The 19,623-nt window shown below is 44.3% G+C and overlaps 1 protein-coding gene across 1 annotated transcript in view; it reads right to left on the minus strand.

Annotated features, from left to right (window-relative positions):
* Positions 1-19,623, minus strand: part of LOC114663903 (acidic amino acid decarboxylase GADL1-like) — a 94,171-nt gene that overhangs the window by 54,444 nt on the left and 20,104 nt on the right. The window contains exon 2 of the mRNA XM_028817847.2: positions 12,295-12,455. Within this exon, the coding sequence (XP_028673680.1) occupies positions 12,295-12,455 (161 nt within the window). The remainder of the gene's footprint in view (positions 1-12,294; positions 12,456-19,623) is intronic.

Genomic DNA, 19,623 nt, shown 5'->3' on the forward strand with positions numbered 1-19,623 from the left:
TATCTATCATATAGTGCCTTTCACTCTATCTATCTATCTATCTATCTATCTATCATATAGTGCCTTTCACTCTATCTATCTATCTATCTATCTATCTATCTATCTATCTATCTATCATATAGTGCCTTTCACTCTATCTATCTATCTATCTATCTATCTATCTATCTATCATATAGTGCCTTTCACTCTATCTATCTATCTATCTATCTATCTATCTATCTATCTATCTATCTATCATATAGTGCCTTTCATCTATCTATCTATCTATCTATCTATCTATCTATCTATCTATCTATCTATCTATCTATCTATCTATCTATCTATTATATAGTGCCTTTCACTCTATCTATCTATCTGTCTGTCTGTCTGTCTATCTATCTATCTATCTACTGTAGACGTAACACACGGTAGGAGCAGGAACATCAGGGCTCATTTCCACGCACACTTCATTGGTTTCTTACTCCATTTTGATTGTATTTTTGTCTGAAGCGGTTTGCACAATAGGAATGTAATCATACTCTGTAGACATGACAATAAACTTGACTCAACTTGACTCCACTTCTGTGCCAAATGCCCTCTTTCCCATTTCCTTGGCTCTTGGCATTTCCTTAAGCAAATGCTTTCATAACACAGTAGGTGAGCAACTGAACAAAACAAAGCAATAGGATGAAACCTAGAAACAAAACAGCAGATATCTATCTGTAGACACGAAATCATCCTGTTTATACTGTGGAGCACCAGTGCAAAGCCTGGTTAGAAAAATGGGCGCAGTTGTGCAAATGGGGGGGTGGGGGGACAGAAGAGAATGGAATTACAAATAGGAAAGTGTTCATCAGCTGGATGTAATGTACCAGCAGGACAGTAAATTGCACCATTAATCTGAAACCATTCTGCGTGATAACCTGGTGGAGACCCCAATCCTCTCATCCACAGATCCTCATCCTAAGGAGCTACCGACTGCTCTGATGTTTTCCATTTTTTGAACATGCAGGGTATGAAGTCCACTTGTTGACGCTCATATGCCCTTACATCCCTCTTTCTTTGTGCTTCACTGTTCATTTGACCTTCTAGCTCGTCTTTCTTTCTCTCATTCTGCCCTTCATTTTTTAACATCTTCCTCATGTTCTAATCGCTTGTCATCAAAAAAAGAATTTGCTTTTGGGGTTGTATAAATTCACAAGGGGATTCATTCCAAGTAACTACATTTACAGCACAAGCAGGGTTGACATTATGTTAAGTACTGTGATGTTTCATTTTCTATACACACATACTGTATATATACACCCTGACAGTGGGAGGACTGGGGAAGAGGGCCTTTTCAGGACACTTTCTCCCCCGGACCAATGGAGGGCAGCACCCTTGGCTTACAGCAGGACCACACATTTGGAACATGGAAGCTCAACCCTGCAGGAGGAATAAAATGTGTGTTGTGTGCTGAACTTGTGTCCTCCCTGTCTGTCAGGTTAGAGGGGCTGCACTCACCCAGGGCCTCACAATACACACACACACACACATACACACATACATATACAGGTGCTGGTCATAAAATGAGAATATCACGACAAAGTTGATTTATTTCAGTAATTCCATTCAAAAAGTGAAACTTGTATATTAGATTCATTCATTACACACAGACTGATGTATTTCAAATGTTTATTTCTTTTAATGTTGATGATTATAACTGACAACTAATGAAAGTCCCAAATTCAGTATCTCGGAAAATTAGAATATCAATTAAGACCAATGCAAAAAAAGGATTTTAAGAAATGTTGGCCAACTGAAAGGTATGAACATGAAAAGTCTGAGCATGTACAGCACTCAATATTTAGTGGGGGCTCCTTTGGCCTGGATTACTGCAGCAATGTGGCGTGGCATGGAGTCGATCAGTCTGTGGGATCAGTCAGGTGTTATGAGAGCCCATGTTGCTCTGATAGTGGCCTTCAGCTCTTCTGAATTGTTGGCTCTGGCGTATTGCATCTTCCTCTTCACAATACCCCATAGATTTTCTATGGGGTTAAGGTCAGGCGAGTTTGCTGGCCAATCAAGAACAGGGATACCATGGTCCTTAAACCAGGTACTGGTAGCTTTGGCACTGTGTGCAGGTGCCAGGTCCTGTTGGAAAATGAAATCTGCATCTCCATAAAGTTCGTCAGCAGCAGGAAGCATGAAGTGCTCTAAAACTTCCTGGTAGACGGCTGCGGTGACCTTGGACCTCAGAAAACACAATGGACTAACACCAGCAGATGACGTGGCACCCCAAACCATTACTGACTGGAAACTTTACACTGGACCTCATGCAACGTGGATTCTGTGCCTCTCCTCTCTTCCTCCAAAGGAAATGCAAAATTGACTTTCATCAGAGAACATCACTTTGGAGCACTCAGCAGCAGTCCAAAGGTGAGACGCTTCTGACGCTGTCTCTTGTTCAAGAGTGGCTTGACACAAGGAATGCGACAGCTGAAACCCATGTCTTGCATACGTCTGTGTGTGGTGGTTCTTGAAGCACTGACTCCAGCTGCAGTCCACTCTTTGTGAATCTCCTTCACATTTTTCAATGGGTTTTGTTTCCCAATCCTCTCCAGGGTGCGGTTATCCCTATTGCTTGTCCACTTTTTTCTACCACATCTTGTCCTTCCCTTCGCCTCTCTATTAATGTGCTTGGACACAGAGCTCTGTGAACAGCCAGCCTCTTTAGCAATGACCTTTTGTGTCTCGCCCTCCTTGTGCAAGGTGTCAATGGTCATCTTTTGGACAACTGTCAAGTCAGCAGTCTTCCCCATGATTGTGTAGCCTACAGAACTAGACTGAGAGACCATTTAAAGGCTTTTGAGTTCATTAGCTGATTAGAGTGTGGCACCAGGTGTCTTCAATATTCTAATTTTCCGAGATAGTGAATTTGGGACTTTCATTAGTTGTCAGTTATAATCATCAACATTAAAAGAAATAAACATTTGATTAAACATCAGTCTGTGTGTAATGAATGAATCTAATATACAGGTTTCACTTTTTGAATGGAATTACTGAAATAAATCAACTTTGTCATGATATTCTAATTTTATCACCAGCACCTGTACATTTATATATACACATATACATACTCCACACTGGAAGGACCGGGGGATCAAGCGTGGTCAGAGCGTTACCTCCCCTGGAGCACTAGATGGCAGCCCCCCTGAGGAGGAGAAAGAAAGAAAGAAAGAAAGAAAGAAAGAAAGAAAGAAAGAAAGAAAGAAAGAAAGAAAGAAAGAAAGAAAGAAAGAAAGAACGAAAGAGAGTGTGTCTGGCCTGTTGAGGACGCTGTAAACAGAAACAAATCCCGTGTGCTGTTGGCACTTGTGCCTCCAGCCTCTGTCTGGGTTGGGTTAGCACATTATAGCGCCATCTGTCAGCCACAACACACACACACACACACATATACAGCGATTCCCCCACTACATCACAGATTTATTATTATTATTACTATTACTATTACTAGTTGGCTCTGCCCCCTGCTCGCCCACCCCCAGGTTTGGTTATTTTCTTGTGACTTGTTACATAGTCATTATTTTCACTTTTACTTTAAAACTTTTGTAAAAACAATATTTGTCCTTATATTCCCGTACAGCAGCTGTCCTTTTGTCACTTCATGTCTCTGCCGCTAGTGTTCTGCAGGAGGAGGAGGAGGATTTGTGAGGGCTGAACGCACACTAAGGAGATGTGCTCGGATCATCTGCTGGCAAACTGTGTGTTTTGCTTGTCGTTGTTTTAAGAGCACCTGAAGTTTGTCTGCCAGAAGCATTCCACCAACTGCTAGTTTGATGTCCGTGAACTTGTTTTAAATCGTTTCTAAGTAGGTCGTCCAACAGGTTTTGCTGCCTAAGGTTGTTCTGTGTAGTCTTGCGTGTCATCAAAGTGTCTCTCCGAGATGATCAGGTCTCAATCACTTTGCTGAACCTCCCCAGAGGTGCGCTGCACTCCTGCCACTTCACGTCTGTCCTGCAAACATTGTGAAGGGGAGAGCTGAACGCACGCTAAGGAGAAGCGGACAGATCAGCTAGCGGCTTTGTGCTGCTTCTGCCAAGTCGCCTCTTCTGCTTGTCGCTCTGCACGTTGATCATTTAAAAGCCTGTACAGCAGCTGTCCTTCTGTCTCACTGCCTTGTCTCGCGTGACGTCAAATTGTCTTCTGAGAAGATCACGCCTCGTCTCCCTGCTCTCCCTGCTAAGATTTTTTTTTGTAATAGAGAGATGTTCCTTAGCCCGACATCCACATCTCACATGTGTTTACAAAGTGTGTTTTAATAAGTTTATGTGTGTGGGGGGTATTTTAAGGCTTAAACTAAAAAAAAAATGTTTATTGATATGGTCTTTCTATATCGCGGATTTTCACCTATCACTGCTGGGTCTGGAATGTAACTTCCACGATAGGCAGGGGATTACTATATATATATTAATACACACACACACACACACACACACACACACACACACACACATATATATAGTCATCGTGGACTCTAAGCTATCGACTTCCAGACAGTGTTCAGAAGCCATGAAGAAGGCTAACAGAATGTCAGTTATATAGCGCCTTGATGTGTGGAGTACAAGTCACAGGAGGTTCTGCTCAACCTTTATAACACACTGGTGAGGCCTCATCTGGAGTCCTGGGTTCATTTTTGGGCCCACCAGACACAGCAGCGCTAGAGAAAGTCCAGAGAAGAGCAACTGGGCTGATTACAGGGGGCTACAGGGGATGAGTGATGAGGATTAGAAGAGCGGAGCCTTTACAGGAGATGAAGAGGAGACCTGACTGAAGTGTTTAAAATGATGAAGGGCATTAGTCCAGTGGATCGAGACGGTGACTTTAACTCTTTCAGGGCTGATGTCGACTTTTGTCAAAATTCAGGAGTAGAGGACGGTAATCAGCTGTAAACTGCAACAAAACTCACCCTTACATTTTAGTTTGACTCTCTTTGCTAGAAGGAAAGTTACATAGATTTGTTGATTTAACCTCAATTCCCTAAGCATGCATGAGTAGCGAAGAGCAAACAACCTCTAAAATGGTACTGACATCTGGCGTCAGACCAAAGCGAATGTGCAAAGCAAAATACTCCATGGACGTTTCACGTAATTTCCTTGAATAGGACTCTGACTTGTCGGACTCCGAATATGATGCAAGTGATCTGGAGATGGATATCAAAAGCGAAAGTGAGGTACCAGCATCATCTGATTGGTCCTCAGCTGATTGTGGTGCTGAACACTTCTGTGTAGCTGATGCACCTGCAGAAGCGTTTGTCTGATAGGACCACCACTTATGATGTCAAGAGGTACAAACCAGATTGCGCCACATGGCGACCGCCACCACCACCCACCTGCTGTGTGAAAACAGCCAGACAGCTGGCCCACCGTGCATTCCTGCTGACCATCTACGTGCCCCCACGCAGCCACTGCCACCAGAGATGCCAAACATACGCCAACAGCAGCCACCGCACATAGCAACAGATGTTTTATGTTGACTTAAGTGTGAAACCATTGCTATGTGTTTTGGAAAAAATATTCAGCCCTCAAAGAGTTAAAATGAGGTCATCAAGTACACCAGGGGGACAGTTGGAAACTTGTGAAGGGGACATTTCACAGAAACATCAGGAGGTTTGTCTTCACACAGACAACCACAGGCACGTGGGATGACAAGTGACCAAGTGGTGTGGGTTACAAGAGGACTTTAGGGACCTTCAAACTTAAGAAGAATTAGGTGGATGGAACTGGCAAGCTTTGTTTGGCTGAATGGCTCATTTAGATTATTCAAATGTTCTAATATGGATATTACATTTTTGTAAAAACTGTCAAATATAATATAAATATTTTTAAAATTACAATTTTGCTTTGCAACATCTACTTAGCTAAACAGTGGGTCATCATACCCAAGCATACGGGACATCCTAATTCAATTTTAAATACAACTGTATACTAACAAAAACAAATCCAGGACGGGTTCCTTCAGGATGAGAGTCGTGTGAGCTTGAGTCAATCTCTCTACCCTGAGAATCTTTAAATCTTATTTCTTTAGGGCAAGCAGTCATTCCCTGAAAGCTTTCTACATCATGGAGGACAGGACACTTCCTAAAGCAAAATTCAAGATGGAAATGAGTGGATATGGCCATTCAGGTACAGAGACGACACTCGGAGGGCCTTCAGGGAACAGCAGGATTGGAGGAATTCCTTTCCACAGTAGCAGGAGAGGCCTGAGCAGAGCGGCAGGACTGTTTGGGAGCCGAGCTTCATCGCCATTCTCCTCAAAACCAACAGTTTGCTTATCAAAGTCTTTCTCAGCTCCACCAAAATAGAATTGTCAACCAGAGAAAATTACAAAAGAAAATGCAGAATGCAGAAAGGTGCAAGTTACACAACTGGGGGACTTCACGGAGGAGCTTTGACATAATATATACATATAAAACCTAAGCGCCTGAGAGATCTTATAAGCACTGGAACATCTAAAATATGTTCACGTCACTGCTCAGAAAACATGGGGGATTGACAAGTGAGATGAGAGAGAGTTGTGAGAGTAGAACTGGCTAGCTGTGATACGTGGGATATTCTAACACAACACAACACAACACAATTTCTCTTTGTATAAAACAAAATCACCCAAGGAGGGTCGCAATGAGCTTTAACAGGCCCGGCCTGCAGTGGCGTACCTCGAGTTCATGCTGCCCTCCAACATACCTGAATATATTAACGCATTTAAATGGGAAATTAAAATGACGATAGAGAACAATGAAGATACATTTTGCATTGATGTATTCCTATACTGTATAGAGAAACTGCAATCATTTTTCACATCCAATTATTTCTAAGCATCAAGCAGACAATAACCGAGTGTAGACGCTGCACTGATAAGCCAGCCGTGTTCTGATTATTAGTTTAATTTAATTGCGCTGTGAACAGCAGAACCAGCGGAGAGTACAAGTGAGAGGTGGGGATGAGCGAGAAGGCATTGGGTTTGATAATGAAATGAAATTCTAAAAATTGTTTATCTTCCTAGAAATTCTTGTCGTTGTGATGTTTCTGTTCAGTTTTCTTGTGGCCTCCTAAGTTTCAGCTGCTGTGTCTGATGGCGTCACAGAAGGACAGTCTGAGAATTATCTTTGAAGTATTTGTGGACAAGAATCAGAGAGTTTGACTTTTGTCATTCATGAGTGAGAATTTTCCGAACCCTGCTGCTTACACACAAATTGTACTGAACCTTTTGGCCAATAATGCTGCCCCCAAAAATGTGCCGTCCACCCAGGGCAGACCGCCCCCTCTACCCACCCCTAGCTACACCACTGCCTGCATTTTGACAGCCCCCCAATCCCCCCCCTCCCCCCCCCGCAGCCTTGACCCTCTAAGAAGACAAGGAAAAACTCCCCAAAAAAAATGGAAGAAACCCTGGGAAAGGAAGTTCAAAGAGAGACCCCCGTCCAGGTAGGTTGGGGGTCAATACAACAACAATCCACAGAACAGAAGACAAGTCATCCTCAATACAATACAATAGTGCAATAGAAATCTTACAAATACAGAGCAGAACTCAGCAGTGGATGATATCCCATAATACAATTAGAACTGGAAGACGCACATCTGCAGAAACCTACCATGACTTACTGGGATCCACGAGAGAATGTTAAATGGATTCAAGTCTGAAACATCCCGAAGCAAACTATTAAGGAAAGCATCAGGATCCTGAACACAAGGCCCGGTTACCTAGCAACAGCACTACACTTGTGACTTAACGTCCCAGAGTTGTCACAGGAATCACTAGGGACCGACTCCAAGTGAAGGGCTTATTCTGAAATGCACTCCATGTTTAGAACACAAGAAGCTCTTGACACCTCCATCCAAACTTCAATCCAGAATGATTGTCTTGAATTAAATTTACAAGTTTCCTTATTAGGGGCTGCCCGGCTCCCAAAGTGAAGCGTAGCTGTCACCAAACACTGATCAGGCCTGACAGAGGCTCACAAGTGACAGGAAAGCCCCATGTGGCAAGCAGAAAGCATCTGCTCATGCCAGGCCAGGATCTGCCAGGAGGCACATATGCCCCTGCCATGGCAAGTAGCTTCCTGGATTCAGTCTCTAATTGCTAAACCACCAAAGATGCAGCAAATCAAAGTAAGTGAAGTCCCACATTCTGCTAGAAGGCACAAAATGGCCACACTGGACCCACTGGGAGAGCCTGTTGACAGTAACTGGGAAAACAACTTTTACCACAAGAAGCCCCACGTCACCAGTAGCTTGGCAGACCAAAGTCTCTGGGCCAGCAGCAGAGGTGTTGCATCAGATGAGATGGGAGCACATTGAGTGACGGACATCGAGGTCACTCAGGGCCCAAGCGTGTAGATCATGAAATGACAAGATCTGCTTAACCCCACAATGAATTCTTGGCTTTCACCAGAAGTGCGTCTTGAGATAAATAAGAAAAGCATTTTCTTGGCCAGTGTGACGTGCTAAGTTTAGACACAAAATGTGACACTGTGGCCAGAAAGAGAGAAATAGAATTTAAGAGGGAGGGACCGATGGGATCAGACGAAGGTAAAGTGTCCCCAGATACAGCTAGGCGTCCTGTGAAGACAGGCCAGCGAGTAATCCTGCCTTGTGTTTCATTTGTTCTCCTTCATTCTCTTGTGGACGGTGGTGATATAATGGAGGACGTCTACCACCTAGCAGCTCTCATAGATGAAGCAAAAGATCCCATGTGAACACTCGGGGATAGAGGGACACTAAACGACCAAAATGTCACACACCTTGTACTTGACAAAGAAAATGTTTTAGTTGTCTATAAAGCAGTTCTCATCCAGCCCAGTGACAAAAGGGCAGAAACTGTCACACACGATGACTTCAGTCTCAGATTAGAAATGTCACCGTGCTAAAAACCTGCTGCAGTCACAGACGAGGGCCCTGGAAGAGACGCCACTGATATTCACTTCATACTGTTCTGTATGTATGTCTGTATGAATGTATGGAACTCACAGAGGTGACAAATGACATTTGATTCGAGTTTCTTTTACTTGTACAGTTAGGTCCATAAATATTTGGACGGAGACCACTTTTTTCTCATTTTGGTTCTGTACATTACCACAATGAATTTTAAATCAAACAACTCCGATGCAGTTGAAGTGCAGACTTTCAGCTTTAATTCAGTGGGGTGAACAAAACGATTGCATAAAAATGTGAGGCAACTAAAGCATTTTTATAACACAATCCCTTCATTTCAGGGGCTCAAAAGTAATTGGACAATTGACTCAAAGGCTATTTCATGGGCAGGTGTGGTCAAGTCCGTCGTTATGTCCTTATCAATTAAGAAGATAAAAGGCCTGGAGTTGATTTGAGGTGTGCTGCTTGCATGTGGAAGATTTTGTTGTGAACAGACAACATGCGGTCAAAGGAGCTCTCCATGCAGGTGACAGAAGCCATCCTTAAGCTGCGAAAACAGAAAAAACCCATCCGAGAAATTGCTCCAATATTACGAGTGGCAAAATCTACAGTTTGGTCCATCCTAAGAAAGAAAGCAAGCACTGGTGAACTCAGCAACACAAAAAGACCTGGACGTCCACGGAAGACAACAGTGGTGGATGATCGCAGAATCATTTCCATGGTGAAGAGAAACCCCTTCACAACAGCCAACCAAGTGAACAACACTCTCCAGGGGGTAGGCGGGCGTATCGATATCCAAGTCTACCATAAAGAGAAGACTGCATGAAAGTAAATCCAGAGGGTGCACTGCAAGGTGCAAGCCACTCATAAGCCTCAAGAATAGAAAGGCAAGATTGGACTTTGCTAAAGAACATCTAAAAAAGCCAGCACAGTTCTAGACAAACATTCTTTGGACAGATGAAACCAAGATCAACCTCTACCAGAATGATGGCAAGAAAAAAGTATGGAGAAGGTGTGGAACAGCTCATTATCCAAAGCATAGCACATCATCTGTAAAACACGGTGGAGGGAGGCAGTGTGATGGCTGCCAGTGGCACTGGGACACTCGTGTTTATTGATGATGTGACACAGGACAGAATTCTGAGGTGTTCAGAGACGTACTGTCTGCTCAAATCCAGCTAAATACAGCAGTCAAAGTGATTCATGATACAGATGGACAATGACCCAAAACATACAGCCAAAGCAACCCAGGAGTTTATTAACGCAAAGAAGTGGACAATTCTTGAATGGCCAAGTCAGTCACCTGATCTTAACCCAACTGAGCAGGCATTTCACTTGTTGAAGACTAAACTTCACAAACAAACAGCAACTGAAAGCCGCTGCAGTAAAGGCCTGGCAGAGCATTCAAAAGGAGGAAACCCAACATCTGGTGATGTCCAGGAGTTCAAGACTTCAGGCTGTCATTGCCAGCAAAGGGTTTTCAACCAAGTATTAGAAATGAACATTTGATTTCCAGTTATTTCATTTGTCCAATTACTTTTGAGTCCCTGAAATGAAGGGATTGTGTTCACAAAATGCTTTAGTTGCCTCTCATTTTTATGCAATCGTTTTGTTCACCCCACTGAATTAAAGCTGAAAGTCTGCACTTCTGCTGTATCTCAGTTGTTTCATTTCAAATTCATTGTGGTAAAGTACAGAACCAAAATGAGAAAAAAGTGGTCTCTGTCCAAATATTGATGGACCTAACTGTATGTGTAGTGACACACATCAGCTTGGGAGACAACTTCAGTTCCACACCACCGAGACGAAGGCTGGCGCTGTCACCCAATGCCTCTCCTCTTCTGTGACCTGCTGTTAATATTACAGTAAAGTAGAAATAAATTCTTAGCCACAAACACTTGCAGTGACCGTTGCTCTGAATCTAAATGAATGTTAAGAAACATGACTGACTCCATGAAGATCACACATAAAGGCCAACATGCTTACTGGTGAGTTATCAGAAGCAATTAGTTTAGGAAAAGACAGAGCAGCACATGTGAGGGACCGGTGAGGAGCTAGCAAGTAGTCAGCGCCCGCCACTTCAGGTCAGCACGGTTCTCTTTCACTAATTTGTTAGAATTCTATGAGGAAGGAAGTAACAAGGGTGGCACGGTGCCACAGTGGGTAGTGCTGGTGCCTCACAGTTAGGAGACCCATCTGGGTTCACTTCCCGGGTCCTCCCTGTGTGGAGTTTGCATGTTCTCCCCGTGTCCGCGTGGGTTTCCTCTCACAGTCCAAAGACGTGCAGGTCCGGTGCATTGGCGATCCTAAATTGTCCCTAGTGTGTGTGCTTGGTGTGTGTGTGCCCTACGGTGGGCTGGCGCCCTGCCTGGGGTTTGTTTCCTGCCTTGTGCCCTGTGTTGGCTGAGATTGGCTCCAGCAGACCCCTGTGACCCTGATGGAGGAAGTAACAAAAGCTTAAAGCAGAGAGGAGTGCGGAGGGTTACTTGTCTCGACTTCCTGAAGGCTTTCAAAAGGCTGGGGACCAAACTACAGTAAGTGGCAATTCAAGGCACAGCGTGGCACACAACTGGCTTCAACACACCAAGTAAATGCTTAGCACGCTGAAGGGCTGCGGTGTTTCTTCAGAGTCAGGTGATGATTCTAAAAGTGGCGTCCCTTCTTTTTAAACAGCCTACATAAGAACAAGTCGGCTTAGTCTGCAGATAACAACAAACTACGTGGACGGGCAGATAACGCAGAACCAGCTGCAGTGTTGTACGGGTACCTGGACAGCCTACGAGGTTGGGCACATTAGGGGCAGATGACGACATTTCATCAAAGCAAATAAGGCAGAAATGTTCAAAGATTCTAATAGGAGGCTTGTAACTTAAAAGGATACGTTAAGAGTCACAGTGTCACTAGTGACATCAGGACAGCATACAGACCCAGAGGATGGGACATCATGACGTGTGGCACACAAGTCACAGGAGTGTATGTGGTGTGCGCACCAGTAAGGCCTCACCTGAGATACCACAGCAGGCCACTTTCTGGCCTCCATGTTGCAGAAAAAGACAAAGAGAGGAGCAACTGAGCTGAGAGTTCTGAGAACAAACTGAAGGAGTCGAGCCTTTCCATTTTAAGTAAAGAGACGTTTAAAGGTGACCTGACTCACGTGTCTAAAGTTACAAAAGTAAAGTGGATCCCTCTAAAGGCAAACTTCACACAAATATCAGAAGGTTCTTCTTCACACAAAGAGCTACAAACACATGGACTGCACTGCTAGAACAACAAAAACTACTCACAGTTCAAAATGTTTGGTTGCACAACTGTGACAAAGGGCCTTCTCCTAATTCTCACGCTGGCAAATGTGCATTAGTCAGACATTAGTATTAGTATTATTATTATTATTCAACATGGCAGGCACCTTTTCGTTGACATTTGTTGCTTTTCTGACTGCTTCTTCCATGATTAAAGGAAAAGCTTCTTCCACAAACTTCTCCCCAGACTTGGAGTCCAGAGTTGGTCCATTAAGAACAACGCCATCCACTAGGACCGCGTTCTTGGTTACTGGACTAAGGTGAATATCTGTGGAAATAAAACACAGCAAGTTACGCCAATGACGACAGGAAAGCTTCAACCACAAGGCCCCCGCGCCCTCCCTGCCAGATCACGTCTGTTATTCCCAGCTGTTACATTAAGAGGTGTTGGTTAAATAGAAGAGTGCATTACAATATGTCAGCAATCAAAGACAAATCAACAATCCCACTTAGAAATGAACAATCCCAAGTATGCTGTATTTACATTTTCAAGTTAAGCATACATGACACGTGGAGTTTGCATGTTCTCCCCGTGTCCCCGTGGGTTTCCTCCCACAGTCCAAAGACATGCAGGTTAGGTGGATTGGCGATCCTAAATTGGCCCTAGTGTGTGCTTGGTGTGTTTGTGTGTGTCCTGTGGTGGGTTGGCACCCTGCCCGGGATTGGTTCCTGCCTTGTGCCCTGTGTTGGCTGGGATTGGCTCCAGCAGACCCCTGTGTTCGGATTCAGCGGGTTGGAAAATGGATGGATGGATGGCATACATGACAGCAATAAAACCTGACATTCATATACTGTACAGTATTTATTCACAACGGCTTCATTCCTCTTCAGCTCAAATGTTTTTCTCTCCTTGTTTTTCCATTCTTTGTGACATTCATGGACTTGCATCTTCTGACCCTCTGAACCGGCCAGTCGTAGACGTCTTGAGCTTTGGCAGAAGTCACAACAACACGACCAAAGATCTTAGGTGCTGTGGGGACAAACAGGAATGACCTGGAATGGTCCTTCTTTAAGTAATAAAACAAGGCACATCCTTCATCGTAGTCATCCTCTGGAGTCGGATTTACAGCCATTATAACTAACACACAATCAAATACGAGAGCTGAACTGCACAGTCGGCACCACAACACAGCAAATACACAAAACGTTTCACTAACAGAGAGCAGGAGAACACCGAGAGCCACCACACAGGATGACTGAAAAAGTTCAGGAGGAGAAAACACGCTGTATGTCGACAAAATAAATAAATAAATAAATACAACCGTAAACTCGCTTAGAATTCTAGAATCTCAAAGACGGTCTATACACACTGTGGCCCAGAAGGACCAGAGGAGGACTTACGCCTCCCCCAGACCCTGGTGGCTTTGGGGACCACGGGAACTGAGCTTGGAAGCTCAACCCTATAGGGGCCCGTGGTCACTGCCAATGCCTGTGGAGTCCTGGCCCTCAGCACTTCAGGGGGAAGAAGACCAGGGACACCCGGAGTGCCACACTGGGGAGTGCCAGCAGAAGATAATCTTGATTTAATCTTGAATAGAATTCATGTGGCGGCACGGTGGCGCAGTGGGTAGCGCTGCTGCCTCGCAGTTGGGAGATCTGGGTACAGCTGGGTTTGCTTCCCGGGTCCTCCCTGCGTGGAGTTTGCATGTTCTCCCCATGTCTGCGTGGGTTTCCTCCCACAGTCCAAAGACATGCAGGTCAGGTGGATTGGCGATTCTAAATTGGCCCTAGTGTGTGTGGGTGTGTTTGTGTGTGTCCTGCGGTGGGTTGGCACCCTGCCTGGGATTGGTTCCTGCCTTGTGCCCTGTGTTGGCTGGGATTGGCTCCAGCAGACCCCTGTGACCCTGTGTTCGGATTCAGCGGGTTGGATAATGGATGGATGGATAGAATTCATGTGTCATTGTGGGAGATTATGTGCTGAATGGACGTGTTCTTCAAGTCAAGTTGCTCTTACCAGTGGTGTTCATATAAACAGAACATGCAGTGAACTTCTCTCCGGGCAGGCATGTTCGGTCAGAGCAAGTCTCGCACTTGTAGGCTGCTGAGATTACGCTGTCCGCTGAATGGAATTGTCTACAGGTCACAGTGGCTAAGAAAGCAGCCTTCACCTTTTCTGAGTCTCACTGGTGGGTGTAGTACCCGGTGTACGTGTGTATAGTGTGTGAGTTTTTAATGCCACCAGCTCCAATAGAAGACAATACAACGATGGCCACAAATCAGTCAACCCACCAAACCCAAGTACTGTGCAGATGTTAGTTTGCTGTTATGTCTAAAGTTGAGGGGAGCACAACGAACTCGTTTACTGTGTTATGGGTAAGGTTAGGGTGCCAGGGAGAAAAAGGTCATACATGATTGGCACCAAGTCCAGCAAGGCCACAGGGGAGAGCAGCACAGGCTGGCAATGACCACGTACACCATCATGCCAGGGCCGAAGGAATGGCACCGCTGGGGCAAGTAGCTCGGTACAGGACCCCTCAAAACAGATATGGACCGGGCACCTGGAATGAACAGAATGAAATGTTCCTTTGAGGGACTTCAATGCAAGCAGGGATAGGTGGAAGATAAAAGACATCTGGGCCAAAGACAGCAGCAGACACACCCAGGCTGGGAGGACGTCAGATGCCTTGAAGAAGAGGGACCGCAGGGCGGGTAAACACGCAGTTGAACTGTGACATCCCTGAGGGTGAAATACATCCATCCATCCATTCATTTTCCAACCCGCTGAATCCAAACACAGGGTCACGGGGGTCTGCTGGAGCCAATCCCAGCCAACACAGGGCACAAGGCAGGAAACAATCATGGGCAGGGTGCCAACCCACCGCAGGGGTGAAATACAACTCTCCCTAAATTTAGAACTTGGTGAGACGAACTCAAAGCCACCTGGTGAGCAAACGCTGCACGCAGATACTGGAGATTAGACACGGGAGCGCTCTGCGTTCTCTTCAGGCGAGTTTACCGGGCCAACGTCTGCACCCGCTGCACATCTGCTCCGGTATTTCTAAAGAAACAGGAGTTACAAAATGAGAAACATTACAAGAATTAAACTTCTGGTGAGAAATCTGACCTTGTTAAGTATTCATTCAACCAAAACTAAGACAACCTGCAAACGTTGTGTGCTAAAAAGCCGGCAAACCTTACATTTCAGTAGCTTAGAGAACCTTCAGCAGCACTGACTTGAAGTAATCATTCAATCAAGTTAGGCGAGTAAAGGCCAGGACACGGTCAGAGAATCAGACAGGAAAGCCTCGGCAGTTTAAACGAGTGGTGGACCACAGCAGGGTCCTCCATCCTTTGGTGTCCACCCCTCCCTAGTGGGGACTTCACTTGTAACAATACCCTCATTCACTTGGCGTTGATTCCAAGTTTGACTATAGCTCACCAATGACCCCTATCTTTTACTACTGTCACAGGAAGCCGAATGGACCAAATCAAAGTAACTCCACGCCAGGCCAGGGGTGGCAGGGCGCCTTAAACCTCCCTCTGTTATTTCTGCAGACCAAATACGGGAAATTCTGCCCGATTCAACCCTGACGACGCCAATTTCGGTCCCGCCCCCAAGAGTGACGCCACTTCCGGTTCTGGCCTTCAAGAGCAACTGGTTTGGTGTGTACAAAATCTAAAATTTATACTCTATAGATTTTTTATTATATTTTGCTCAATCCCAACAAGATGAATTCCGATGCGGGACACTTGTATAGGCATTATAATATAAAAAGGCATCTCCTCTTCCCTTACACCTCACTTTTATAACAGTTGTTCACAACACAGTGCTAAATTGGTTTTATAGCCTGGAAAAGGAAGACCTGCCGATACCTCAGGCAACACCAAAACACTTTATTATTTGGGGAGGAAAATTCATCCATCATATTGACAGCCAGCCAATCAGATGCCAGCGACAATCAAGTGTTGTGAAACCACGGCATGACATTTTATAATAAATATGCCTCATCTGAAAGCGACGTCAGAAAAGAAAATAAAGACCCGTGTGACCAGCTTTCATCCGATCGTCACTTAACGGCCCTTTCATGAACTTCGATTGCTAAATCAAACGCAGCCCTGGGACATTCATCCTTGACATCACTGATTCCTTTCAGTAAGCTTTTTTAGGACTATTTTATCCAGACTTTACTATTGACCTTATTACTGTTCTTTAATAAATATTAACTTGTTTCCATCTTTCTCTGCTTTGTCTTCATGTTTAGTGTGATTGAAGTAATAAGGTCGATGTCTTTGAGCACCTCGTGCAGCCGGAGGTTTGCCGTACGCTTTGTGCTGCGAGGTTTATTAAGGCTGAGGGTGAGAACTCCACCCAATAGTAGGGAACGGGACGTCAAGTGAGGCATTCTGGGCTGATAGTCAAGGATGCTGAGTCTTTGTATGTTTAAATGTATTCTTGGAGACCCAAAGTAATATTTAGGTCTGAGATATCACTAAAACTTCGTTATGTTGTTCGTGCCGATGATAAGGAAGTCTCTTGAAGTGCTGAGAGCGTGACAGGCTGTGTTATTCCTAAGGCACTCGTGTGGTTTAAAGTGCCAGAGGTTAACCAGCTGTATGTGTCATTCATGGGGTGGGGGGGCACTGTTGTGGTGAGGGTCTGAGTGTGTGTGTATAGCTATGTCTGTGTGTGTGTGTGTGTGTGTGTGTGTGTGTTATTACTTAGGGTGCAGGAGTAGACCAATCCAAAAACAAACTTGACAAGTGTAATAACACAGCGACGTCACGTCCGGTTCCAAAATTAATGACATCACTTCCTGCAAAGTCCTGGAAAGCTGCCATCTTTGGCCTAACAGTTCAGTTCAATCTTGAAGTCCAACTTCTGCACATCACTGCCAATTTTCATAGCCTTTTGCAGCCAGAGACAACATATGGGTGGCTGCCCCAAACCCTTCTGTGTGTGTCGAGGCTGGTTCTTTCACACTGCATACGTAAATACATAAATACGTAGAGAATCCAATAGAAGAAACTAACAGATTTTTTTAATTAAAAGAAAGAATATCAAATATTGTAGAGTCCATTAGCTCACACACAGTAAGTGTGTTATGCGGCTGTGCTGTGTGTAGTGTGAGGGTCTCACACACTGTGCACTAACACAGACGGATGATGGCGTGTGAGACGTGTCAGTGATGCAGGATTTGAGACTTTGCATCCTTCAACAATGTGACTTTAGGTCTTTTCTCTGTTGAGACACTTGTTGTGGTCTCTTACTTACGCGTCACGACCTTCCCATAATAATAACAACACTCATTCTTTACATTAACAGTGTCTGCTCTGAAGGCCGTGGGTTATCACACATTACCATACCATCTTCAGTGCATGCAAACCCAAGTGCGGTTCATTAATCTAGTTTTAAAGTTAGCCAAGTAGAAAGAGTTCATTAACTTCACATAACCTTCTGTACTTCAGTGCAACTAAGATTTTCGACCACATTTGTAGAGCTCCTCTAAACTCTCTCTCTAAACTATTGTTGATTTGCTTGTTAAGTTTTCCTTTTCATTTTCGGAGTTTTCCAGATTCTTAAAAGAAATTAGAAAAGACTTTTTTCAGTCTTGGTTAAGTTTGAACACTTTCTTTAATCTCACTTGCTTGTGTTAAGGTCTTTGTCTTTGGACCTTGACAATCTGCTCCTTAACCAAGGACCAAATGAAGTGTCACTCAGTGGGAAGCTTATGAGGGTTCCATTTCTTAACACTTTAGTTGCTGTGGTCACTCCTTAAGCATGTGACATGCATGGGTTTGTCACCTGGTGATCGGGTTTCCCTTCCAAACCACAGACACACACATTTTAGGTGAACAAGTGATCTTACATTGTCAAAGTATGATCAAGTGTGAGTGCGCATACAGGTGGGCCTTGTCCTGCGTTGGTTTCCCTGCAGCACACACAGCCGTGCAGTAAGCTTTGTCAGATTGTAGGTAGGCCGCTCAGTCTTCAGCTGGCCATTTAGGTGAGCAGTAAAAACCACCGTTTGTAATTCCCAGCATTCAGGGGCTACAGCAGCTGGAAGAGGAAGGCAGCACTCCATTAGCAAAGGTAGCACATCTCTGCTGAGGGATCAATCGTCTGTTAGTGGTGCATTTCTGCGCCTTTTCCAGGTCTGTGAGGTAGTGCGTCATTATCAATAACTGTCGGATTTTCAGCATAAAGTCAACATGCCATACCTACCTGTGCCTCATTTCATTTTAATGTTTTAGTGTTTTATAGCTCTGACTGGACATGCGTGTGGACTGAAATAGAGACCTGCCTTCACACACACACCTCTACTTGACGTTTTCCGATATGGAGGAATTGAGGAATAACACTCTGAAGGAAAGTAATTGGAGTCTTTTTTTCTTACTGGATCTTAACCTTTGTTTTAAAATTACAGCTCACTATTTTGGAAAGACTCTGCCAGTGAATCAACCAATGAAGAAGAACGACGACAGCAGGGCATGCTGGGAGTTGAAACTGAATTAGGGAGGAGTGTGTTTTGCCAAAGGCAGCTGGAAAAAAAGCTCCCATAAACACTGAAAAGGCACTCAAAGCCAGAATTTCAACTCCGTTAAAATAAATTCAGTCATATGGTGGGAATTATGAATGGTCACTGATAATTACAAAAAAAAAAAAATCTGTGATTTATTTACTGTGAAATTTAAGTTTTAGCATCGGTAAGCTGCAAGTAAGCAGCTCATTCACAACAACAAACTAAAATAAACAAAAAATACCTGGCAAATTAAATATGTAATAAAAAAAATAAAATGTACGTATGCATAACTGATACATTTATGACAAAACATTTTAGTGAAATGACACTGCACCTGATTGCACAACCCGCCTTAATATTTTACGGCGACAGACACAAGTTGGTGCTTTGCACAAGACTTAAGTATTTAAGCAGGAGGATTGAAAGCTTTAGAAAGAAACAAACGGAGGAGGACCACACCAGGGAGACCTGCACATTCACTTGGGCTGACCAGAATTTCATCGTCTCTTCAGAGGGACAGCAGAAGTTTTGTTTCCCTTTCTACCAAAACAGAAGTCCACGCTTGTATCCGTCCTCCTACTGTGCAGTGAACATTCATAAGGATGCTGGTTAAAGCAAGCAGAGCTCTTCTTTTCAGAAATGCACCATGGGACTGTAAATAATCAGAGCACATGTGCCTGCAAAACAACACCCGTCTTCAATGTGGCCGACTTACTATTCTCAAGTAAGGTCTGGATGGGGAAGCATCCTTTATTCTGACCCAAACCAATGTTTGAAATATGTCAGTAATAAAAGCACCGTCAATGAAAAAGAAAGTGAAGTGGACTACCGACAGTAAGAGCGAACCACCACACACTGTACAGTTAATCTTCTTCTTCTTTCGGCCGCTCCTTTTGGGGTCGCCACAGTGGATCATCTTCTTCCATATTTTTCTGTCCTCATCATCTTGTTCTGTTACACCCATCACCTGCATGT

The sequence above is a fragment of the Erpetoichthys calabaricus genome, chromosome 13, assembly GCF_900747795.2.
Source record: "Erpetoichthys calabaricus chromosome 13, fErpCal1.3, whole genome shotgun sequence".
NCBI lineage: Eukaryota > Metazoa > Chordata > Cladistia > Polypteriformes > Polypteridae > Erpetoichthys > Erpetoichthys calabaricus.